The sequence below is a fragment of the Tiliqua scincoides genome, chromosome 2 (genome assembly GCF_035046505.1).
Source record: "Tiliqua scincoides isolate rTilSci1 chromosome 2, rTilSci1.hap2, whole genome shotgun sequence".
Lineage (NCBI taxonomy): Eukaryota > Metazoa > Chordata > Lepidosauria > Squamata > Scincidae > Tiliqua > Tiliqua scincoides.
The window spans coordinates 110,952,116-110,978,275 of record NC_089822.1 but is presented as its reverse complement, the minus strand read 5'-3'; the positions used below and the strand labels follow the sequence as shown (position 1 = coordinate 110,978,275).

At 45.4% G+C, this 26,160-nt stretch overlaps 2 protein-coding genes across 7 annotated transcripts in view; one reads left to right on the top strand and one right to left on the bottom strand.

Annotated features, from left to right (window-relative positions):
* The window catches only part of TRIP10 (thyroid hormone receptor interactor 10), an 80,373-nt gene extending 62,535 nt beyond the window's left edge, over positions 1-17,838 (top strand). For 2 of the 3 annotated variants that reach the window (XM_066614351.1, XM_066614352.1), the window contains 8 exons: positions 519-665; positions 1,766-1,969; positions 5,348-5,527; positions 7,365-7,474; positions 8,236-8,368; positions 10,168-10,289; positions 13,589-13,719; positions 14,449-17,838. In XM_066614351.1, coding sequence (XP_066470448.1) covers positions 519-665; positions 1,766-1,969; positions 5,348-5,527; positions 7,365-7,474; positions 8,236-8,368; positions 10,168-10,289; positions 13,589-13,719; positions 14,449-14,597 — 1,176 coding nt within the window. In that variant the 3' untranslated portion in view covers positions 14,598-17,838. The remainder of the gene's footprint in view (positions 1-518; positions 666-1,765; positions 1,970-5,347; positions 5,528-7,364; positions 7,475-8,235; positions 8,369-10,167; positions 10,290-13,588; positions 13,720-14,448) is intronic. The other variant, XM_066614353.1, reaches the window with a different exon arrangement.
* SH2D3A (SH2 domain containing 3A) overlaps positions 15,590-26,160 on the bottom strand; it is a 27,924-nt gene continuing 17,353 nt past the window's right edge. For all 4 annotated transcript variants that reach the window (XM_066614348.1, XM_066614349.1, XM_066614347.1 and 1 more), the window contains 6 exons: positions 25,306-25,868; positions 23,356-23,471; positions 23,085-23,256; positions 21,407-21,518; positions 19,581-19,772; positions 15,590-17,921 (listed from right to left, as the gene is read on the bottom strand). In XM_066614348.1, the coding sequence (XP_066470445.1) occupies positions 17,770-17,921; positions 19,581-19,772; positions 21,407-21,518; positions 23,085-23,256; positions 23,356-23,471; positions 25,306-25,868 (1,307 nt within the window). In that variant the 3' untranslated portion in view covers positions 15,590-17,769. The remainder of the gene's footprint in view (positions 17,922-19,580; positions 19,773-21,406; positions 21,519-23,084; positions 23,257-23,355; positions 23,472-25,305; positions 25,869-26,160) is intronic.

The window sequence follows — 26,160 nt, the reverse complement described above, 5'->3', positions numbered from 1 at the left end:
GCAGCAGTATTTTGGAACTGTAGGTCTCAAGATGGTGTTTTATATTGGACTCCTAGCCAGCAGAAAATTCTTTCCTTGAAAATCAAATCTCATTGGGAAAAGCAGCCTTGCCTGAACTGTATTATACTGTAGCCCACCTATCTCTGCTAAAGGAAGCTATTACCAGGCCATCCCAAGAATGGGCATTTTAATAGATACGTTTTGAATTAGTATATTATTGAAACTTCACTCAAGGCAAGGGCTATCAAAGGAAGCAACTACAATAGGATGGTGGTTTGGGGCTTTTTTCAGGTTGTAATACTTCTTTAGACATGGCACCAGTTTTATTAGTGACATATGCTGCGTCCGTTAAGAGAAAAATAGGAATGACAACCAGGCAGGCCTTCATTTTTTAAGTGATGTGTGATGAACTAGAAAAGTGGTGCTGAGGGGCTCATGCTTGCAGGGCTTGCAAGCGTTCTTAATGCTCAAATCCAAATTATTCCTGTATACTTCTTTTGTCTGTCCCCCACCCCTAGAAGCTACAGGAGATGGATGAGCGGCGGACGCAGCGGCTCAAGGAAGGCTACAGCATCTTCTCAGAGACAGAGCAGCAGGTTGTGCCTATCATTGGCAAATGCCTGGAGGGCATGAAGGCAGCAGCAGACTTGGTGGATGAGAAAAATGTGGGTGCCTGCCTGCCAGATGAGTCATCGTGTCTGCTCTGTAGAAGGGGCTGAAAAATGGGTGGTGTGCCAAAATAGTGGGAATGGGCTGAACTGCCTAGAAACCTCTCAATCTATGAAAACCCCTCAAAGCATATAGAAACTGATGGTGCTGTAACCATCAGTTACTTTTCCTCCAACTCCATCCTGTTGGAGGTTTTACTGATGGGAGTGTCTGGTTTTGGTGGGTGTTTTGTTTTTGGTTTTGTTTTCAGCAAAACCAACATAAGAGGTTGACAACAGCAACATAAGAGGTTGACTTTCCCAGTGAGGCCTGCTTCTCTGGGAAAGAAGGGCTGGCATTCCTACTGCTGGGATGCCCCTCCTCCTGGGAGGCAGGATTGGAACCTCGATGAATGGATACTCCTCCCACGTTTGGGGGGGCATCCCCAGTTCCAGTCCTGCCTTCCAGGAGTAAGGATGGACCTCTGTCGTGCTCTTGCACGACCTCAGTGATTTTTTGCCCTTTGTTTGTTTGCTTGCTTGCTTGTTTGTTGCTCTTGAGCACGGGGGTAGATTCCCCCTTGCCTGCCTTGCAAGCTCCAGGCTTGGAGCAGCGGCCAGAGCCCAGCTGGCCAGGCAAAGCTGAACATGTACTGCACCACAGTACAAAATGAAGCTTGCCCCATATCTTTTTCCATGGATTGTCTGCAGCTTCTTAACACTATCGGCAGGGCTGGCCCAATATCTCACTGCCTTGGGCAGCATGCCAGCATGCCATATTGTCCCCCCTTTACTGGTTATGTGCCAGCCTCTGTTTCTCCCATTTCCTGGATTGGAAAATGAAGATGGGGGTAGAGTGGAAGAAGAGGAGAGTGGTGGGGTAGAGCATTGGGCTTCCTTTCCTGTTCTGTCTCCCTCTTACGTTTCCAATCCAGGGAATAGGAGGTAACAACAGCAGCGGAGGTAAATGGAGGTGGGTGTCCTCTGCAGTTCTGCTACCTTGAGACATCTGCTTCAGCTGACCTCATGGTTGGACCGGCCTGATCATAGACATGGAGCATAATGCAGTAATGTCTCCCTAAAGCCCACTGAGAATGATGCTTTTTCTCTCTGAATAGGACTCACAGGTGCTGATTGAGCTGTACAAGTCAGGCTTTGAGAAACCAGTAGACATAGATTTTGAAGACTTCAGCCAGCCCATCAACCGCACCTCATCAGACAGCAGTCTGGGCAACCCCCGTGGCACTCTTGATGGTCGACTTGATCCCCGTCTGCTGGGCAAGAACAAGGGAAAGCGTTGGCCCTTTAGCAGGAAAAATAAGGTGGGGCTCATAATGGAGGACTGTGGATGTAAAATATCTTCCTCAGTCCCTTGTTTGCAAGGTTCGCAGAACTACTGGATTCAGTTTTCAGTTCTGATTGTGAAGTAGTTTCAGTGAGATGGGAGGGCACTAGGAGTGCACTAGAATTCAACACTGGGGGAAGAATAAATACTGTGGTGAATCCTATGTCCCTAGCAAGTCACCTGGTGCCATGTGGCAGAGATAGTGTTTTGCCACTAACCCCCTTACTCCTTTCTGCCGTCTCCTACCACCTCCAATAGAATTATATGCCTTTACTTAATTAGAGGACAGCACTACCTGCCAGTTAGCAGAACGTCCTGTTAGTACCCTTCTCCACCTTTGCCCAGTCTCTGGCTGCCTTTTATCTCCTTTCTGGCTGCTTGTACTAGTCCTCATGAAAGCACTTTCTCCTCTACCTTTCTGGGCCAAACAAATTCTTCTCAGGAATATTTGTGTCATGACTGCCAAAGGGAATTCTATTTACCATTGGAGGCCCCTTGGCCAAAAATGCTCCTTCTCGCCTTGTCCACTGATTACGTCGGTCTCCCTTGTGCATCATGGTGTCCAGACCCCTTCTGTTCTGGAGGCCTTGGAACAGGCTGTTCCAAGAAGCAATTCCCAGCTGCCCCTGTCATTCTTTGCTGGTGGGTGTTCCTTTTTCCTGAAGTCCCAAGTTCACCTCTGTATTTGTGTTTTGGAGGTAATGGCTGAGGTCCAAAATCCACTTTATCAAGTCCCCACTTTTCCCTTGGGGATCTTCTTTGACTTGTGCTTGGACTAGTTTTTGTAGTGGAAAAGGAGGAAGCAAAGACCTCCTTCCTTTTCTTCCCATGTGGTCCTTCTCACCCACCTGAGCACTTACCACAGGTATCCTGAAGGTTCTTTCCTCCTGCCTCGCATCTGAACTGCAAGCTTTGTTTTGCTTTCCAAATCCTCTGGAGCTAGAGCTAGATCTGGGCTATGAATTCCCTCTTCAGCCGCATCTGTCCTGTAAACCCAGCAGTGCAGATGTCGCAGCAGTGCCAGACTCAGCTGTCCTGGCTTGTTTCTATTGCTGGTCTCCCCTTTGCCTGCATTGCTTTTTATACTACATAATTTCTTCCATATCAGCTGTGTTGTCTTTCTCCTTCTTGACAGCTGTATGCTTACTGCCTCTTTTGCTGTTTCTCTGTGTGTATCACTAAACCTTCCTGGGGTGAAATAAATAAGGACGCCAACTGACATTCTAGAGATCTGTGCAGGAACTTGCTAAGCTCCGTATAGCTCTTTGGTTAATAATATCTATCAGGATGTCCTAGTTTTGTAGCATCTTGTTGCATCCCACCTTGAGGGGTGGGAAGCTGTTTGTAACTTTTGCAAAACCAGATTCCCTTTTCCATAAGAACAACCCCACTCGAACAGATCATAGGCCCATCTAGTCCAGCTCCCTGTATCTCACAGTGGCCCACCAGATGCTCTCAGACTGCACTTCTTTAACTATTCTTCCCTGCACTCAAAAATTACCATTTCTGGAATGTGTTTCCATTACAGCTAGAATTAATTAATGCACTTTGCCAAGGGCCCATCTAGTCCAACTTCTTGTATCTCAGAGTGGCCTACCAGATGCCTCAGGGAACACACAAGACACCCGCATCCTGTTGCCACTCCCTTGCACCTGGGATTCTAAGGTAGCCCGAAATCAGGAGGTTGCACATACCCACCATGGCTTATAATCTGCCATGAACTTTTCCTCCAGAAATCTGCCCAATCCCCCTTTAAAGGCATCTTGGCCAGATGCCATCACCACATTCTGTGGCAAGGAGTTCCACAGACTAATTACATGCTGGGTAAAGAAATATATTTCTTTTCTAACTCTCCTGACCCTCAATTTTAGTGAATGTCCCCTGGTTCTGGCGTTGTGTGAGAGGGATAAGAATATCCCTCTACCCCTTGCATAATTTTGTATGCAATACGTATTGTATTGTATTGTATTGTATTGTATTGTATGCAATATGTTCCCCTCTCAAACGCCTTTTTTCTGTACTGAAAAAATCCTGGTGCAGTGACCCTAAGAGGTAAGCCTAGAGTGAGATAGTTTCTTAGCTGAGCAGGCTTTTGAGCCAAAGTTGTCTCCATGTCCATGTCTCCATAGTTGGCTGGCCCAGATGAAGGAATGTCTTGCAGACAGTGTAAGATGCTTGCTTTGGCATGGAGATGGGACTTAAAACAGAACGTCAGGCAAGAACAGAATACACAGGCAACCATTTTACATGTGGTTGAATTCTCTTCATTGCAATTGCAGGTCTTGCAAAATCCTCTGCTTATCAGTCTCCTGTGGCCTATGTAGTCTATGGAGGAGCAGCCATGCTGGAACAGCCTGCAGTAAACTCTTGGGAGTTGCTCTCCAGCTGTTGCAAATAAGCTGCTAATTTGTGCAGCTCCACCATAAGCTGTTGGGTGTGTGCATGTTTTTCTGGAGCAATCAGAGTGCAGCTTACTCTGCTTCATTGGCAATGTGGCCCTGGGACTGCAAGGAACTTGGGCCCAGCTCTAGAGAATCCCTGGACCTGCTGTGTGAGTTATCTCACTGGAAGCAAGGACTGTCAAGCAAACAGATTCAAACAGAGATGGGATGTAAATGATATCAGTGGGAGGTGTCAGCTGGGGTCAAAATACAGGCGGTAAAGTGATGGCTTTCACTCAAGCAGGTGCTTTGTAACTTCAGTCTGCCTTTCTAATGCTCCCTCGAAATGACTACTCTATTGCTACTAACATTGCACATCTTCCAAGGCACCTTGAGGTTTGGGGCTAGTTTAAGCCCCCAAATTATGGGATCCAAGACCAAGAATTTTCAGCCTGGGGAGAAGGGCGACATGTATTGTTGAAATGAGATACCCAGGTCACTCTGATTCCTACCCCCCCCCCCCCCGGAAAGACAGCTTTGCATCTTGGCATGGCGCTCTCTCTCTCTCTCTCTCTCTTGTGCTCCCTGATGTTGAGGTGTTGCTGTGCATTTTGTGCTGCTCCTCCTGCCCCTTTCCCCATGTATTCTTGGTTTTTAAAAATTACAGTGCATTCCTCTTCTATTGAACACACAAGGCTAACGTTGTTGCCATCTAAAAGAAGCCAACAGGAACACTCCATTTTGCCCACTGATATGTAGGGCAAATTATTATAAAACATTTTGGCCCCCAACCTATTGCTCTCAATTGTAAGCATGTTATGTGTAAATGGAATGTACTGTAATGTTCCCTGTTGTGTTTTGGGGTTGTTGGTTTTTGTGTGTGTATGTGTGTGCACGTGCCTTTTTATTTTCTTACAGAGTTTTCTCTGTTCTCTGTGTGTTCGTTTCCTGTTCATGCCCTTGTCTGTCGCTAGCTCCCACCCCCTCCCCTCTCCCCCTTAAATTGTCCCTCCTCCTCGTCTTCTCCTTCCTCATCTGCCATCAATGGACCTCCATCCCCCAAATTCACCCGTGACCCCCTGTCTTACTGTTTGAACGAGATCAATAAGACAGTCAAACCCCGCATCACGTCTTTCCGCAGCCTCAAACGGGGGGTAAGTGGCTTATTTTCTTTGCTAAATCAGCATCATGTGTTTGCTGCTTCCAAAGAAACCTACTAAGTAGGACACTAGTTGTAGCTCTGTTGCTGATAAGATTAAAAAAACTCCTAGTCCCCAGCCCTTTACTATTTGATTTAAAGGAATTGTTTTGCATTATGCTGAATGTGGAGAAGAAATATTAAATCCATTCACTTAACCCTTGGTCAGAATTGCCCCTTTGGCACTTAGGCTAGGGATCTTTGAATTCCTAAGTCTAACAGAAATTATCATCCCCAGCTGTGATATCATTGCCAGGCTTACAACATGTTACTGTGGTGATGTTTGGTTGTCCAAGGTAAAAAATGACTTTGCCCCAGTAACATGGTAGGATGGGAATTGCATTTTCATAGTCTCTTCTCTAGTCCATGCTCTCATGTACAGTACATGAGAATAGGGCTGAAGAGGAGGCCGCTCAGCTCTCTGCTTTGTGTTAGAAAGTCTTTGATTTGCATCCAACCTTGGCCATCGTTAAGGGGCCTTAGGCAAGCAACCTTGGTTTCGAGGTCAAGCTATACATATATCTCAGCCACATGAATATATTCCCTTACCTTTTCCCCCTTTTGGAGCAAAGATGTAGGAGAGAGAAGGGATACTTAATTTCTTCCCTGTGAACTATGTTCCCTATCCACTCTTCAACCCGGAATGATTTTCATGCTATGTGGTGAAAGGTATGGGTACCTACCTTACAGGAAAACTGAAATAATGTATGTAAAATGCTATGAACTCTCTAAAGCACTACTTAATTGCTGATTCTTTGTGTTGTACCAGAAGCCAGGTTGGGCAGCCAAGATGTGGTGCAGTGCCAGGTTCAAGTCCTGATGGAATTGCCATCTACAGGCCCCCAGTTGTCTTGTTAGGTTATGGGAAGTGACTTATCTTAGCCACATTGCTCTGATGGGCTGGGCAGATTAGAATGGCATGTTGACTCAGTACTCCAAGCACTAGAGCAGGGGAAAATGGGACATGAGTTTTCCTCTCTACAAACCAGTGTATACGCTTAGCAAAACTGAGTGTTAGAGCTTTTCCTACTTTGTAAGAGGTGACCTTAGAGGATATGTTTGTACATTCATTCCTCATCTATTTTACTACTTGCAGCCCTGGAAAAACTGCACCCCTTGGTTTTGTTGGACATTTGAACTGGCGTTGGGACAATCCAGGTTTTAAAAACAAAATCCAAATTGACTTTGCAAAGGAGACAAGAATGCTGCCCATCTTCAATCTGGTCTGGGAATGGATTGCTGTCCATTTGATGATCTTGTAACCTCTGATGCTGACATAGTAGACCTGGTGGGGTATAAGTAATAAATGTCCCTGTGGGTTATTGAGTGACACTTTTTCCATCCAAGCTGAGAACCTGGCTAAAGAGGACTCTGCTCCCACAGGTGTGGGGATGATGGTGTCTCCCAGTTTAGAGCTCATTTGCTAGGAGCCTCCTTTATATTCTTTTATATTCTGACAGTTAAGACTCCAATAGGTGAAACAGCTTGCAGTGACTAAAACTGAGACCGGAAACCTCTGATGCTTCCCCAGAGGCAGACAACTAAGTGATGGTGGAAGTGTGTCAGATCCCTTGAGGTTGTGCTAAGCTCCTGCCAGTTGTACAGGTCTGGCTGCCCTTCTGAGCAATCATTAGTTTTGCAATGATAGACTGTTTTCTGATCAGCCTGAAAATGGATTCTGGAAGTTAGCCTGTGGGGGAAGAGGTGAGAGTTTGGGTAGGCAGGGCAAGGAAGGAAAGTGACTGGGCAGGTCACAGAGGAGATTGATGTGTGTATCTTTTTCCTGCTATCAGACTGTGATAACGGAAGACTTTAGCCACCTACCTCCAGAGCAAAGGAGGAAAAAGCTGCAGCAGAAAATAGAAGAAAGAAACCGGGAGCTGCAGAAGGAGCTGGATCAGAGGTCAGAGAATGAAAGATCAACTATCTCTCTCTGACTGGACTTCAAGACAGAAGTTTGTGTGGACTGAACAGTTAAAAATGAATGTCTGCACCAGCAAAAAATTAGAACTTAGCCAAGTTTGTATCTGGTGATTTCAAAACTTTGGCCTTTTGAAATCCATAATTAAAACTGGATTGTAAGAAGCATGTATTCTTCCTGTCAACAGCACAAAAAAAGGCTTTGATGTTTCACAAAATGTACTTAAGCCAAGCGGCTCTGCTGCCTGCCTTAGTAGTAATCTTTAAAAGCCGCAATCTCCTGTCTTTGTCACCAGGTGGAAAAGAAAACTCCCTTCAGCCTTTCCAGCTTGAGAACTTGTATGGCTAGGTTAGATGACATGCCCTAAAATACTTGTTAATTGTTACCTGGTATAGTGCAGTACATGTGTTTTTAATGCAAGTTTTAAAAAAACAGTGGTGCAGTGATGCTTTTGTGTGTAAATGATTAGTTGTGCCAAGCCTTTTCAGTGGTTGACTTTCCAAAGCAAACAAAAGTGTATGTTTCACAACAGCTGGGAATATTTGTCTGTTCAGTGCTACAAAGGGATAAAGGCCAATATAAATTAACAAACCAACTAATTTATTTGTGATAGATTTGATCTCATTGGTGTGTGTTCTCATTGCAGATGCCCTCCGTGTGTGGGGGGGGGCTTGCTTTCTTCTTGTTCTCACTGTGTCTTATACATACCAGTAACCAGAAATCATCCACTTTCCTTCTTTCAGAGATGCCTTAAATAAGATGAAGGATGTTTACCAGAAGACACCCCAGATGGGAGACCCCAATAGTCTTGAGCCAAAGATGTCAGAGACTCTGGGCAACATTGAGAAATTGCGCCTAGAAATCCAGAAATATGAAGTAAGGAGCTTTGGAAAGGGGCAGAACATGGGACAGCAGTGCACCTTTCTCTGCAGCTACTGAATTTTTGCACCCACGTCCCCAGATGTGGCTGACAAAAGACCTCATTCAAAATTATAGGATGACCAGAGTTCATTCCCATCCCTAAAACTAGAAGACTTAATAATGATGGGAGTGATGATGTAATTTAGCAAGTGGGTTTTTAACAGGGAATGCTTTTCCTAAGTGTTCAGAGTGCTTCAGGTACTTTTTAAGTATCATGCTTTCAGGGCAAGTGCCACAGGTGGGACCAGGTCAGCCCCAGGAGCTCACACAAGATGGATCAGAACCAAGAAATGACCACATGAGTTTGTTTACATATGGAGATAAGAGAACAGAGTTGCCATGACATTCTTGTCTTTCCAGACTCCAGCCCGCAGGCTGGATCTGGTGCCCTGCCTAATCCCTCCCCTGCATGAGAGCCTCCTGTTCACGCCATAAATCATCCCCAGTCTTTGCGCTTGCCAGCCACTTCCATGGTCTTTTGCCCCATTTGGCTTCACACCCGGATTTCCGGGCATGCGAAGTTTGCTGGTGTGAAGGTTGGGGTGATCTACAGCGCTGAAGAGAGGCACTGGGCAAAACAGTAAGCTCCATGCATGCTGGAAACATCTTTACAGGTGTACAGCAGTCTCCACTTTGGAGACCGCTGTCTTATATGTACATGTGACACATGCAGCAGCTCTTTAGCCTGCTCTCCCCACCAGCCAGTGTACTTCCTTCCAGGGCCTTTGAGAGAAAGGAACTGGTCGGGGGCAGAGGAGGAGACACAGCCCTTTGCTGCAACTACACTTGGTATTGATGCTTTGGGAAAGAGTCCCAGACCCACATGCCATGGAAGCAGTATCCAGCCCTATAGCCTTTACCTTTCCAAGTAAAACAACAATCAGAGCCAGTCCAGCTTCCTCTGGCCTCTGGGTCAGAGCTGGAAAATTAATCTCTGTATCCACTATAACAACCCAGTATGAAGAGCTGCTGGTGTTCGGCCTTCATTATATGGGGCTAATACCATAATAATTGTGACTGACCTAGTTGAGACTTGAGATGGTTGAGACTTGAGTCAGGAAGCTCTAGTGGACAATAATTTGCCAGGACCAGCAAACAGGCCTTTCCATCCTCAGCTGGCATGAACCACTTAAGAGGAGTGACTGAATGAGAGGATTCTCAATTTGTATGCCCTGCCTGCTCCAGGCTGAGAGCACCCACTGAGGGTTCCTTGCAGGAGGGCCCCCCAAATCCTGGAACACGCACTAGGTTTGAGACAGAGCCTTCTCAGCTCACCTTCTTAGTTGCCATTTGAGAAATTGCACTGCTTGCTGGAATGGGCAAATAGTGCTCCCATTCATTTCAGTGGAGTTTACTTAGAGGAAGCTTTGTGGTGGGTTGTACTCAATGTTAATGCAGGTGATTTCCAAAATCCTTTGAATTTGCCACCTTGGTGTCAAATTCAAAGTGTCTGGTTGGTTGGCCTGGTAGGTCTCATGATGAAGCCTGGTTTAAGGAGTACAGTGATCTTGTCTCCAGTTTTGTGAATCTGCCCAAGTCAAGAATAAGAGGAAAAGGCTGGATATGGGGAAGGTCTACTTCTGGCGTTAGCAAATTAGTAAAGTCCTAAGCATATTTTCAACCTCCAAGAAGCTACAACTGCAGGGAGAGTGTTTTGCAAGCAGGCTGGGTGCTCTTTTAAAGAAAATAACCCATTGTTGGGTGAACAGGGCAGTGGAATCCTAACCTGTGTCCATCTGTGGGGCTCCATGCAGGCTTGGCTGGCAGATGCAGAGAGCCGGATGCTGAGCAACCGCCCTGATACGGTCACACGCTACAATCGCCACCTAGATCATGTCAGTGCCCTGAACAACAACTGCTCGCATGAGAAAGACAGGTGAGAGCTGGGTTTGGGGAACAATGTGTAGGAGCTGTAGCAGTCCCAGAAGGATCCTGTGTATGGAGAACAGGAGGGAGAGGAAGAGGAGCGAAGTCTGGGGGCACTTTTCCTTTGTGTTTCCAAGGTGTTTTCACACACACCTTGTTAGCAAGTTGATTATGTGTTGGCATAAAGCAGTGGTTCTCAACCGTTTTGCACCAGGGTCCACTTTTTAGAATGAGAATCTGTCAGGATTCCTGGAAGTGATGTCATTAACCTAGAAGTGACATCATCAAGCAGGAAAATTTAACACCCCTGTACAACAAAATCAAATTAATTAAAAGTTTACAATAAGTTTTAGAATGTATTTAAAATAGAATGCTCCTAACCCTCCCAAGCAGTTGCTGATCTGTTTGAAAAAAATTCCCAAAACATCCTAAAGGCTGCAATCCAATCCACATGGGAGTAAGTCCCATTGACTGTCGTTGTTAAAAGTATATACATAGTAGCCTGTTAAAGGTACAGATCTGCAACGTTTTCCCAAATTCAGTCACATACCCTGGTAGCATCAAGCCTAATATATTAAAAATGAAATTGACTCATGACCCACCTAGTGGATCCTGCCCCACAATTTGAAAAATGCTGGAAAGGAATGGAACAAAGACCTGATGCTAATCCAGTGGTTCCCAAACTGTGAGCCATGGGCTCACCAACCAGGGAAACTGCAAATACTTGCAAAAAACCGCCTGTCCTATACAATGTTTAGGATTGTAATCCTAATGAAGGATCCCTCTGAATGTAATGAAAGAATGAATGTAATCCCTCTGAAGGAGCAGGTCCGCAGCTTGGGGGTCCACCTGGACTCGCAGCTGCTCCTGGATTCCCAGGTGGCGGCTGTGGCTAGGGGGGCCTTCACTCAGCTTCGGCTGGTGCGCCAGCTGCGGCCGTACTTGGATCGTGCAGGTGGATCGGCCATGGTGATCCATGCTACGGTGACATCGAGGTTAGATTATTGTAATGCGCTTTATGTGGGGCTGCCCCTGAAGACGGTTCGGAAACTGCAATTAGTGCAGAATGCGGCAGCCCGTGTGGTCACTGGAGCTAGGCGGTTTGACTCTGTCAGCCCGCTTCTCCGGGGGCTACATTGGCTGCCCATTTGTTTCCGGGCCCAATTCAAGGTGCTGGTTTTGACCTTTAAAGCCCTATACTGCTCTGGGCCAGGGTATCTTAGAGATCGCCTACTCCCGTACAATCCGGCTCGTCCTCTCAGGTCATCAGAGAAGGCTTTTTTATAAGTGCTGCCGCCTAAGGAGGTACGTGGGGCGGCGGCAAGAAACAGGGCCTTCTCAGTAGTGGCACCAACGTTATGGTACTCCCCCTTGAGAATGGCTCCCTCTCTTGAGACTTTTCGGCGAGGCCTGAAGATCTTGCTGTTTAAACAAGCCTTCTGACTTCATGGCCTTTTAAACATCTTTTATACATCTTTTAGTTGCTTTTTTACAGGCCTGATTCCTCTAAGAACTGCTGTTTTATGCTCTTTTTATTCTGACTTTTATCTGACTACTGTTTTTATGGTTTCCGTTAATGTGTTTTTAATGTTTTTATCTGTTTGTGAAATTATGTTTTAATCTGTTTTTATATGTTGTAAGCCGCCCTGGGTCCCTTTGGGGAGAAGGGCGGGATAGAAATAAAGTTTATTATTATTATTATTATTATTATTATTATTATTATTATTATTAATGGGGAGCTGCAGCCTAGTAGGTCAAGGGAGCCGAAAGTAAAAAAAAAAAAAAATGGGGAACCACTATGAAACTGTGAATTGTGAACACTGTGAATTGTGAACCACTGTGAACACTGTGAATTGGGGAACCCTTTCACAGAAATAGTTTAACTATATGCACACTTTCCTGATGAAAGCCATGCTTTTGCAAATGCATTACATCCTTTGCTGGTGCTTCTTTGCAGTTGTAATAGCACTGGGCTGGCAAGAACCAGCTGTTCTTGTTGTTTCAGCTGAGTTGTTTCAAATTGCATATGGAACCTAACCTCTCTGTAAATAAGGGACTTGGTGTACCCAGGGAAGCAGGCTGTTTCTTCCCTATTTGTGTCAGAAACAACCACTTCAGGGCATAGAAGCGGTAGCCTTCTAACTTCTCTGAATCCTAACTATTAAGAGAGAGAACCAAGAGCTTCAGCTGCTGTTTATGCATACTAAGATTAAGATAAAAGGGGGGGAACAGTGTGGCCCTAAAGGCCCTGAGCTGTAAGACATGGCAGTCCGTCTGTTGTGTTTTTGTGTAGACCCCAAAACAACATGCAACAACAGCAGTGCTTACTGGAGTTAATGCAACAGACTATTTTCTCACAAATTATTTATCTATTTCCTACCTCTCCTTTAGAATAAATGGAGGTGGCATACAACATAGAAGAAAAAAACAGTAGAATGCAAAAATAAGGGTGAAATATAAAGTGCAATCACAAAAATCTTATAAAAAATAAAACAATACAATCACTGTACTGTATTTGGAAGCGGTATGGCAAGGAGCCATTATGCTATGTAACTTAATTCACTTATATGTTACTTGGACTATTTTACAGGTGCCCTCTTTAGGCTCAGCATGAAGCTGAACTGGAGAGCTTGATAGATGCTTGTTCTGGGATGTGGGGGGCTTTGGCTGGGGTAACTTAAAAAAACCCCTTCTGATTCAGTTTCTTTTTCTCCTTTGATTCTTTTTTTTCAGATGGTTGAATCATACGATCTGATTTCCACAAGCACCTTTGTTCCTTTTGTGTACTATATTTGTGTACTATATTTCACAAATATAGTAATTGCAGCTAGTGGTTCAAGCCAAATAAAGTCTCTAATACTGTTTTACCCTCAGTTGGGTCAGGGCCAAGGAGTGGGAGGTCAGAGGGGAGCACTTTGTATGGGGAGAGCAGTCACTGGAATTTGTGAATGGACTCCTGGTTTCTTGGCCTACTTAGCGCTCACTGCTGAATTCAGTAAGCTGTATAAAGGCAGACCCAGAACACACTTATTTATTTATACAGGTATTTATATACCGCCTTTCTTTGGTCATCAGATTTCTCCTCAGACTTTTAATCCAAGGTGGTTTACATAGGCAGGCTGTTCTAAACCCCCATAGGGATTTTTACAATTGAATAGTTCTAGTCTTTCATAAAACTCCTCATTCCAGCTGGACTCCTTCCCGGTCTGGCCTCTCTCTAGCCCTTCACCTCCCACACTCCACTTGATGGCAACTCCTCTCTGCCACCAAGGGTCAGCTCATCATCACTTGTCTCTCTTTCCCTTATAGCCCTGATACCACTCACTCAGACGAGAGCCAGGATACCCTCAACCAGCCCATCTACACAGAGTTTGATGAAGACTTTGAAGAGGAGTTTGTCTCACCCATTGGCACCTGTGTGGCCCTCTATCAGTTTGAAGGTAGTCCCCTAGCAGGGTTTCTAGTGTTGTTGTTTCTAGTGAGTGTTGTGAGCACTCACAACAAATAGTCATAGTTTGTGGGTAGTGTATGCCATTTTACTCTGCTAGGTTGGAGTGCCAGAGCAGCTGGTTGAACTGTGCAATGGAACAAGGGCAGGTGAGTGCAAGTTACTGTTAGTCAACACTGCCCTGACTTGCCACATGTAGGGATGGGTGGGAGGAAGAGTTATAGCCAATCCTACTGGCCTAGATCGTGGCCATGGATTGGGTCTGGGGTTTGGAAAATGTCCCCCCCACCCCATGGTGCAGTTTCTTTCAAGCTGATCCTTGCACAGAAGCACTCTGGGCAATTGCATCTATTGCATATGTCCCAAAAGGCTGTGCAACAGGTTGTTCAGTGTTTCAGTAGTTCATCTGCAACTGCTCAGAGCATCCCTGTGCCAGGATCAGCTTGGAAGAAATGCAGCACCATGGAGGGGGGGGGGCATTTTCTGAACCCCAGCTCCGCTTGGGATGGAGGGGATTTTTTGGGATGCAGCAGTCTCCAAAATGGAGACCACTAGCCTAGATGTTGAACCCTGAAAGACCTGATACTTTCTCCCCCCCTCCCCGAATTTGGACATGACTGGCGTAGATGTCTCCTGCTTACGGTTGTGCAGTTCTACCTTCTTGACTATCTTTTGTTTCAGCTCATCCACCTGCTTCTTTGCTTTTTCTTTTCCACCCCAGGTTCCAGTGAGGGTACTATCTCCATGCTGGAGGGTGAAGAGCTCAGTTTGATGGAGGAGGACAAGGGTGATGGGTGGACACGTGTGCGGCGAAGCAAAGGGGGCGAAGGCTACGTTCCAACCTCCTACCTGCGGGTCAGTCTAAACTGAGTGGGGATATAGTGGCAGCAAGTTGAAGCTGGGAGACAACAAACCAACAACAGGCCATGAGCGGAAGAGGTGCAGTGTTCTGGTTCTTGAGGAAGAACTACCCAACACCTACCAGTCTGTGTGCAGGGCCTGTCAACAAAGGAATCCTGCACCACATCCCTTCTGCAAAGCTTTGGACAGAGATTTCTTGCTGAAGAGAGAAGTGGTTCCTGTTCCTGATAAGACCTTGGATGAGAACACAAGAGGGAAATCGACCCCGTTGTACCCTGTGTGGCACCCAACCAGTCATTCTCCCCCACCTCTCTGCTGCATGCCTTCAAGGCAAGCATAACTACACTGTCTTTGTTGTGAAATGTTGTCTGGTTAAAGATCACCACCCCCTTTCTATGGTGGCATTATTTACAATTTTGCCCAAGGGGGGCGGAGTGTATCTTCTTTCATGGCTATAGGTTGGGTAAAATTTGTGTGGTGCCACACAGCTTCCCTTCTCTCAGGTGCACTGGCAGAAAGACCCTTAGTAGAGCAGAGTTAGTTAGAGCAGAGCTACCTTCCTTACAGTTGGGTAGCTGCTTTATGCTGCATTGAGTAGACTGCATACATAGTGTGAATGCAGTGTGTGCTATTGAACCCCTTAGGTGCTCAGTACAGTTGAGAAGGGGGCTTGTACATTGTACCCTCCAATGACTGCTGCTATGTCTGCCTTTGGCTCTCCTTTTGAGGTGTGTAAGTGAATGAGAGAACACATAGTGGTTGCCATTAGGTGATTATGCCACCTAGAGGCTATTTGCCCAGATGACTGGCACCAAATCAACATCCAAATATTCTTCCCTTGAAATGCACTTTATTTTTTTCTGGATTTGATAGGCCTGGCCCATTCAGCTATTCAAAAGTGCCTGCTCTGTGGGGGAAATAAAGTTTTTCTTCAGGGTCACTGTTGTCATGGAAGCCAGGGGTCCTGGCCCCCTGTGTCCCATTTTCTGTCTTTCTTCCCCCCCCCCCCCCCATGTATTTCTGTGATGGTTTTTCCCTTAGGAAAAAATACTCTATTAGTTTTTTTTATACAGTGACCAATTTATTTTACCACTCAGTTTAGCTTGTTACTCACAATCTGTACAATGCTTCCCCCTTTAACTATTCCACCCCTTGCTGGGGGGCTGAGTTTGGGGCAGGGGAGGGGCTTGAGCCAGTGTCTTTCTCAAGATGTAGAATGTATTTCTGGATCCTAGTGCCTTTTTACACTTTATGTAAATAGATAAACTTAGCTTGTGGGTGCCTCCAAGTGTGGGTTTTTAAAGAAGTTTAAAAAAATGCTATACTTAAGTGTTTGTGCGGATCCTTTAGGAGTAAGAGATATACTAACTTGCTTTCATGCTGTTGCTTATTTTTCCACCCCTAAAAGATACTCAAACTGTCCCAGATGTTTGAAAGCTACACTCACAGGCCACAAAAGCTGGAACCAGACTAGGGAAGTAAAACAATTCTGTCCTCTCTGACCGGTTGGGGGAAGGTAGATGTGATGTTCCTCACTACCCTGCTTGGAGAATGGTTGTGGTCTCTTTGGTTTTCTCCCTCCCTCACTACTTGTAAGAAAGAGGAAGGAAGGCTATTTAAATATTTGGCAAAACCTTGCTATGACTAGAGCCATTTTGTGGCTCCAGAGTGGCTCTACCCAGTCAGCACATTATACATAAGGCAGCTGGGGTGAGGTATACCCCATAGAGAGGATACAAACCCTGCCAAATACTGCCTTGTTTTGACCAATGTTTAAAAGGAAGTGAATCCTTACTCCTACTGGGGACAATAGAGCTTTTCCTAAACCTATCATTAAGGCAATATATGCTGGGATTAGGGCAATATATGAGGGGAATATCCTTACTAATATTCCCCTCAGACTGTTTCAGCACCAGAACTGATCTTCTGCTTTATATGTCTTTTTTCTGAACTCTTTCACCAACAGATACACTAGAATGCACCAATGCATATATTTTATGCACTGGTGAAGGCATATATTTTATTCACCACTTTGTAGCTTTACCTTTTTGAAGCTACATGTTTGTCAACATGTAGTCCAGGAGATTACAAGAATTATTATTGACAGTATTTATATACCACTTTTCAACAAAAAGTTCACAAAGCAGAATCAAATAACTAATGGCTCCCTGTCCCAAAAGCGTTCACAATCTAAAAAATGCAAAAGAACACCAGCAGACAGCCAGTAGAAAAGACACTGCTGGGGTGAGGAGGTCCAGTTATTCTCCCCCTGCTAAATAAAAGAGGAGCACCCACTTGGAAAAAGTGCCTCTTCTTCAGTTAAGTAGAGCTAAATGCTCTACTTGCACCAAGAAAAACTGAATTTATGCATCTTTTGGATGATGTACATACAGTGGGTTCTCAGTATCTAGCTCCCTCCCTAGCTCCTTGCACCATGCTGGCATACTACCCACTGAAATAACCATAAGGCACCACATATGGGGGGCCTGGTTGACAGGAAATTAGCTTCTCTAATTGTGCCAACAGCAGGTTCATTCTTTGCCTGCAAGAAGCAGGTTGCTATCCCCAAGATACAGGCATCTCATGTTTATGCAACTATTCTAAAATCAAGCACACTTGGTCTCAAGCAGTTCAGATAAAGGATATTCAACCTATACTTTAAAAGTAGCCACCCTGAGAATAGCAAAGCTCCCAGCAGAATGCACTCTTTCCTCAAGACTCTTTACAGTGATAATTAAAAGATATAACAGCTGCCGCCTGAAATTCCTAAAATTTGTAACATGGAGTTTGACCTGTGATAGTAATCTGTGTTCTCTAGTATGAAATGTGCAATCTTGCTAAAATTAGACAAAAAATGAGTTTTAACATATTGAGAAAAAGGTCTGTTTTTTCTATTGCACAAGGACAAAATAGGCTGTTAGCACTGAAAAAGGAGACACATTTAAGCCACAAAGGGCTCTTGCCCCATGGAAGAAAGCCCATCTACCTCCAGTGAAGAATGTCTGTCCACTGCTGTATTCTGTCCATCTAGTTTCTAGCAGCCCCTGTACTTGTAGAATACAGCACCATGTTTTGGCTCGGTAAGTACTGCCTCCTAGGCAGTGGCAGTGCCTCAGTCCTTCTTTGCCATTCATGCCTGGGATTCCAGCAGATGTGTAACTTTCTTCCACCCATGCCTTGTTCATTCTATCTTCTGTGAAAGAACAGTCAGGATCTGTTCAAATTTTCTATGCCTCTCAGTCACATTTGCCTCTGCTCCTTTGCTGCCCCAGAATAACCGCAGTGAGAACTCAGCCTTGAATGCTTCCAGGAGCTCTGGAATGGGTTCCAATCCTACAGGGGGAGAAACATGATTTTAAGCATGAAACAAGATCAAAATAGGTTTTATGCACATTACAGAACACTGCAGATACTATATGAATAGGTGCCATCTTGCCAAAGCACTGAAAGGGAATGTGCACAATGACTTGTGCCATGACTACCTCAGACAACAGGTTTGGTCCCAAGCGATAGGGCAGTTTAAGGTCAAGTTTCAGCCCAGGAATAAGAACAAGGAGGACCAAAAGAGCAGTGCTGGACCAATAGAGTAGGACCAATAGAGATTATGATGAGACCCTAGGATCCTTGCAAAACCATCAGACTGACACATCCTATAAAAGAAGCACTCTCCACCACTTGAAAAAAAAAGGTGATAAAATAAGTGCCAAAACTTGGCCTCTGTTTGGGTCATTTGAGCTGATCTGTGCAAGTTTAGGAGCCTGGCCAAAACAAGCCATAACATGAATATGCAAACCACAAAACTGCCAGATTTACCTATTCCCCAGACCACCTTCTTCCGAGTTGCAGGGAAAAGAACCTAGCAGGCACACCAGTAATTTTTTTTTAATCAGGCAAGACTAGCTGTAGCTTGAAGCAGCAAAGCCTGGGTCAGCAGCTGCAGACAGCCATCTACTACCCAGGCCAAGAGCAGCCTGGGACAAGATCCTTGTGCAAGTCACTCATGCCTGGTGGAACCCTTCCTTGCAGAGATTCTGATGCAATAGTCAGGCTGGCTGGCTGGCTAAATAAGCCCATCCTGTGAAAGGGTGATGGGTGGAAGGAGGCCGAAGGTGGGCAGGCAGAAACAGACAAACAAAGAGGAATGTACCGTATGTACATTGGATAATCAGGCAGCAGCATTTCCAACCACAGGAAGGCACTATTGCAGAAGATGGAGGTGTAGGATTTGTCCACTGAATTTAAACACTCATTTAAACGAACCTGGAAGCCTTGCACAACCTTGATACTGCATTATCCTAAGACCGCCTAGCTATTTCTCTCTCAGCTCAGACTGCCTTGCTGTCAGGCTAAAATGAGACTCTTAGGCTCTAGGCTGCCTTTTGGTTCAATTGATGGGACCAGCAATACAACATACAACATTTGTTAAAAGTTAGCTGCAAAACTATTACACCAAAGCAGCAAGCAAAATACATAATGAGCAGAAGAATAATGAATTCAAAGGAAAGCCAAACAAAACAAGGTTTTCAGTGTTCAGCTGAAGGCAGGCAACATTGGAAACAGGCAGGCATCCCTGGAGACCAACCATACTCCAGTTGGTTAGAGTGCATACAGCATGGCTGCAGATGAGTGCAGAGAGGGAGCTGTGGGATAGATGATCTTTCAGGTACCCAGGTCCCAAGCCATGTAGGGCTTCAGCAACAATAAACTGAGCCAGGAAACACTGAAAGCCAATTCAATTTATGGGGCACAAGTTTAATATGCTGACCCATGGATACCCGAGAGCACCCTGGGTACAACAACATGCACCAGCTGCTGTTCCAAGGGTAACCCCAAGCAGAGTACATTCCAGCGATGCAATTCACAGGATGGTGTAAAATGGGATAACTAAGGAATAACATTGCTAACTTGAAAGTCTAGGAGCAAGCTGGATGATTTGGCTCTGGGAATAGATGATGCTCTCTGCTCTCATCAGCACTGACAATAGTACCCTACCTTGGAGCTTAGTCTCAGCGCTGGCTCGATAGGCTTCGGCATTGCTGACCATGGACCGTGCAGCTCCCAGTGTCCTCAAGAGGATATCACATGCTTCCTCGTCATCACCCCACAACTCTTCCCCTTCCATGAGACGGAGTAGGGGCAGGATGTGGGGAACTGCAACCTCCTTCAGGGAGGAGACAGAATTCTCTGTGGGGCAGAGACCAACCTGTCAGATTATTATGTAACAAAAGAAGGCTTCAGAGAGAAAGCACCACTTTTCAGTACAGTGCTGTGTACAAGGCAGAATATAAATGTCTAGATTAAGTTTTTTAAAAACTTAAAATGTTTTGCATGCTCCCCAACTCAATCCCAATAAAAGGATCTCACATATCGGACCTAGGAAAAAGTCTCTGCACGAGGAGGCCCTGGAAACAAGTCACAGTATTGGGCTGGGCAGGCCAGCAGTCCAACTCAAGATAAGGCAGCTTGATGTACAAGTACAGTATTCATGATTCCACAATGGCTCACTCGCACACATGGTCCAAAAGGATACAGATTGTGTGCAAAGTCTGACTACCCAGTCACTGGCAGCCACTCTTAGGGTTTTGGAGAGCCGTCTCTTTCTTTCCCAGCCCTACCTGACCAGGGACTTTCTGCATGAAAAGCAGGTGCTCTTTCACTGAGCTCTGGCCCCTTCCTTTGGCTTGCTTTACTAAGGGCCTGCTTGCATGACACACAGCTGCAAGAAACTCCTCTGCATAGCAGTACCGAGTCAGTGGAAAGTTAGGCATGAACAGCCACTCCCTTTCAAATGATCTGAAATGCCACATGGACCACAAAGCTTTTCCAATGAAAGCAGAATGCTGCACCTACAGGCCAACACCTGCAGGCTTGCTGAATACTGCTCTCTCTGACAACTAGGAGAACAGACCTGATACAACCTCTTGTCCACACTGACTGAGAAGGGAGAACAGTGATCTGACCTCAAGCTGGAGAGCGGTACTAACCAAGCTCAGCACAGAATTGTCTACAAAAGCTGACAATGCTTTCAATGCTGCTTCTAGCACTTTGCCAACAGTCAGAGGCAAAGAAGGAAGGCCCATAGCCAGGGAGACAAACCAGGGACAGACTGCACTTGCTCCCAGTGTGGAAGGGATTGTCACTCCTGAGTTGGCCTTTTCAGCCACAATAGACGCTGTTCCAGAACCACCATTCAGAGCGCGATACCATAGTCTTTCAAGACTGAAGGTTGCCTACTAGGAATAGCACTATTCACTCTCACACACAGCTTCTTTCTTCCTATTAGCAAAACTTTAGTACTTCTATAGCACTCTTGCTCGCTCGCTCGCTCTCCCCCACAATTATAGGCAGAAACAGAACATGCAAATTGTAGAATCGACTTCTGATGCTGCAGCAGAATTTTCCTTAGTGCAGAATTTGGATGTGGATTTCCTTCCAGACACCCATTCCTTTCCACCTCCTTTTTTCTTGTAGCCAAAAACTTGTAAACATTTTGAATTAAGAAAAACAGACAACAAGTATCTGAAATAAATGCATGCAATATTTAATCCATCTAGTGACCCACCTCTGCCAATTACGGCCCAAAGGGTCGATTCAAACATTAGTCACCAATCTGAAGGCTGTAAAAAGGGGCACGGCACAACTGCACATCACACATTGGCTGTAGCCCAGTCTGATTAACACAAACAGGTTGAAGAACACAGAAAAGAGGAGCTAGTTGCCCCTCCTGGCATGACATAATATTCTTAATAGGAGACAGCTCTCAGTTCTGCCTCCTCCTTCTGCAGTCAAAATAGCTGCACGGCCTACTCAGGCCTCACCTTCTACTCGGTTCAGGCGTCCTATGAGGGGCTTGAGTTCCTTCTCAAACATGATGGCACTCTGAGTGTGGCTCTGGCGCAGCTGCTTCCAGGTTTGTTCCAACCGTGCAATCTGCAGAAGGAGGGAAGGGATGTGAGAACAGAGAAACTTATATCCCACCTATCTGTATGTACCTGTGTACATACATAAAGACTTCAACCATGGGTCCAGTAAGGTACTTGGCTTGGGGCAAAGAATTCCTTTTGGGCAATGCCCAGAAGACTCCCGATTGTATACGCACTAAACCAGGGCATCAATTTGACTTGCATAAATCTGCATGTTTTATTACAGGGTGAAACACAAATCTCAACAGTAAATAAATTGGACCAACAGGACCATCAGGACCAACCCCAGGACCAACAGAAGGAATAAATCTCCACCCAGTGCACTATGCAGAGTGCACTGTATAGAGTATGCAGTTAATAGCAGGATGTTGTAGAAGCCATTGGCAAATACTTTTTCTAAAGATGGTAATTCACACAGTCTGGCTATTTGTCATAATAAGTGAATAATAATAAATACTCCCTAATCAGACTGCCTCTGAATAGTGAGATGTCATTCCCATGATTGTTATATTAAAATATTTGTAATCTGCCAACGAGCCATTAACACTCAAATAAAGCATACCAAGTTTTTAAAACATCAGTGGTTCCCAACTGTGAGCTGTGGCTCCCTGGAGAGCTATGGTAACCAGCCAGGGGAATCATGGAACGCTTGCAAAGTCCCACTGCCCTATACAATGTATAGGATTATAACCCTAACAGAGAGCTGCAACCAATGGCCCAGTAGACCTATCAATCAAGCCACCAGTAGACCTAACCAATCAAGCCACCAGTAGAAAATGTTTGGGAACCACTGCAAAATACTAATTAGCTGTAACACTATCAGAAACAATAAAGGAAATGAATCAGACATAGCCCACACCCCCTCCGGAGAAGAGGCTGCCTTAGCTGGCAGTTAAACAGCTATGCTTGTGCCCTATTTGTCAGCTTCCTAGGAGCATCTGACTGGCTCCTAGATGAGTCCTCTGCTAATCCAGCAAGGCAACTGATGTTCTTCTGGACATCTGCAAAGCTTGGAAATACTTGGCAAGTTGCCATACAGGAATTGGGATAGATAAGTGGGAGTCAGAAGGTGTGTATATATAGGCAAAAATATGACAAGAGGAGAACAGGCATCTTTCTGGAGAATGGAAACTTTTCTGAAACCTTTCAAAGAGACTAGACAAAAGCATCCAGCACTGCACTCATCTCACTTTGCAACTCCATTTGTGGCAAAGGGGCTTCAAGAAGTCTGCAGAAGACCTCACTGCAGTGCTCTGCATGTTGATGCATTGCACCAACCACTTCTAGCCCACATCGAAGCCCAGAAATATGTTCCTCAGTTTTCAGATAAAAATAAGATCAAGTGGTTAAACTGATCACCAATTAAATTTCATACCACCCACCTAGCACCATATCCCACTAAACTGTAAATGCGAGGTCTTGGGCTCGCATTTTTATGGAAGGAAAGGCAGTAAATAAGTAAATAGATAGGTCTGCAAGACCTTTGTCAAATCCCATTCTAATCTTGGCAGATGCCCAAAGATTCATTCTGTAGCAACCTTTCTTAGTCATCCCTCTGCCCACCAGTGCCCACCTGTGGCAGCTGCAGGCCTTTCATCACAGCAGACAGGGCAAAGAGGTCCCCGGCGGACCTCCAGAGTTCCACAGCCAGTTGGATGATCTTATGCAGAGTAGCTGCCCGCTCAGCCACCATCCCTGTACAGCCAAGGATGTCCACAGCAATACCCAGCGCAATAAGGTGGTGCCTTAGAGATGACAAGAAACAGCAGGGTTAACATAGCATCAATGCCACCCTCCCCTTTTGAAGCACCCTCCACAGCACAAACTTGAATGAAAGTTAATACCTTTCCAGCAAGTCTTTCCGCAGTTGTTGTCCTTGAGGCAGAGTTATGAGCTCCAGACCTGAGCTCACCCCCATGGCCTGCTGCTGCTTCCTGGATACCCCAATGATTCTGGCAGCCTGAGGAACAGATGGAACATTTGGGGAAAGGTCAAGATTTGGAGACAACTGACCATGCAGCTCCATTGTTCTTCCCAGCTGCAACAGATGCCACAATCCCAGCTCATAGCTGGCATATATCAAATTAGTCACGGTTGCTTCAGAGTAAACATGCTCAGGTAGTCAAACAAAAAGAAGATTTATTTTGGTTCCAATGTGTTAGATACATTCCTAGTGTCCTGAGACACTAGGATGGGCATGACTAAATATTTTAGGAAACATTTCTCTAGATTTCAAGACTGCAGCAACATCAACTTTTCCCCAATTTGAAAATTAACAATTAGACTGAGTTGAGCACATGGACTTTCCTGCACCTTGATCCTTGGACTGTCATCAACAGATCAACTCACTGTGGAATTCCATCCCAAAGGATGTTACTATCACACCTTCTGCTGCCAGGCCAAGATGCCTTTATTCCGCCAGTCTTTTAATATTCAGTGGATTTTCAGATTGCTTTTTGGAGCTTTTTTTCTTTACTGCTGCAAATTGCTTGCCTTTTCATTGGTTGTATGCTCTTTTTTTAAGGCTTTTACAGTTTTTTGTCCTCATAAAATATTAGATTAGCTGCATTTTGGCGCCTTCTGGGATTAAAGGCCACTAAACTAACAATCATTTACCACCTGTTGTGTGTGTGGGCAACAGAGAAAACACAGAGAAAATCCAAATAGTGTGTCTCTCTCTCTTTTCAGTGCCAAAATGACTTAAGCTATCTTTGCCCTTAACAACCCACAAAGTCATGGTGAAAAATAAGTGGATTCCAGAAGAGTAGCTCTATTACAGCAAAACAGTCTTGGGACTAGGCTTCCCTGTTAAAGTTGCTTGGCATTTAACAGAAGCCCCGCACAACTGAAAGTGACTGCTATGCACCATGAGAGGGCTGTATGGCAACTCTGGCCAACAGCCACTTGGGCGAGCTGAATCGTGTAGGGAGTCGTAGTGGTTGAGTCCCGTTGCAAGTCTCTGTCACCCTGCTCTCCCCATCGGTGCTCCAGAGTTCAGCAATGATGTCATCGCTGAGCATACCAGGAGGAAAGCAGCATCTGCACCTGCATCTAGTTCCATGCACTAGAAAAGAATGAGAGGGAATCGTGCCTGAGACATCTTAAAGGCTAATGAAAACATCAGCTTTTGTTTTCAGGCCACAGGCCACCTGATCACATGCACAATAATCTGGCTCATGAAGACATAAACCGCTATCAGAATGTGAGTCTTTAGCAGAGATTTTCGTGGCATCTTCAAATAGAAGATGATTTGAATGCATCGGTGGAAAAGTAATAATACTCTGCAACTTTTAGGTTGTGCAAACGCAGGTAGTGGAACTTGTGCCAGATTAAATCATTCAAAATTTAAAAGGTGGCCTGTCATAGGCTCTAGTGCTACAAACCAGGGCTGTGGATCAGAAGCAATTTTGAGTGGTCAGAGGTTTTGTGTACCAACTTCACAGCTCTGCTAGTAACTACTGGACTACTGAGTAGCTACTGCTACTCAGTAGGTAACTACTGCTACCAACTACTGAGACTCTTGGATTTTCCCCCTCCCTCTGCAATGCAAAAAGGGAATGTTTCCCAACATCCAATTTTATGCACCAGCCAGTGCGTTGTTGTAGCTAAAACTCTTGTTAGAGAACAGAGTGCAAATCTCAGTTCAGCTGTGAGCTCTGCGAGTTAGACTTTTCAAACTACCAAACAAACTAATTTCTGCCATCTGTGAAAGAGGAGCAAAAGCTAAAGAGGATGTTACTAGAACAAATGCAGACTGCAAAGCAAGGGGTCATTACACCTCTAGCAACTCTCACCTGGCAGTCCATCTGCAGAATATGAAGGGCTGTTGTCCGGCAGTCATTTTGGACAAAGAGGTCTTTGAGGCACTTGAGGGCTTTGGGTTCCAGGGGCTTGTTGTCAGGGGGCAAGAGCAGCGAGTGAAAGTGGCGAGGCTGGAAGGAAGAGGTTGTCTCCATCAGGGGGCGTTCAAATCTAGAATCCTCCTCAGCATCCATTACATGAGGAGGGGGAAAAGATAGCCCTTCCAAGTCCAGGAACCCAAAGGCAGTCTCTGTGATGTGGGCCCAGCCACAGCATCTCTCTTCTGTTCGCAAGCGTTCCACATGGCTCCGGAGGCCTTCAGGGGCCTTGGGAACCAGCTCACAGTAGTCAATCGCTAGGATGGATGGGGCTCTGAGAGGCTTCGGTGGGGCCTTGGAATGAAGTTGGCCCTCAGAGCCACTCAGTGGCAGAATCCCCAGTGGGTGAGACAGTGGGGCATTCCGTCGCAGGATGGGATCACTGCCTGTGCGGAATGCAGGTGACAGGGGAGGGAGCTGACTCTTCTCTTGGGGTCCTGGAGAAGTTTCTGGGCTACCTAAGGATAAAGAAAGTTGGGAGGTTGTCATTGGGACTTTTCCAAACTGTAGATCCCAAATTAAACTCCATTCACTCAGGTTACCAAAAACAGACATAGCCCTAGCAAATGATGTCAATGACATAGCAATGCCTCTTTGGGATGTAATGGGACCCAAATGGAACCAACTGGCTTGATGAGGCTTCTTTTTGATTGGTGGAAACAATCTGCCAAGCATTTGCCACCTGAAACTGTCCTTATGCACCTCTTCTATTAAATCAAATCAAGCCAAGAAGGTCTAGAAATCCCAAAT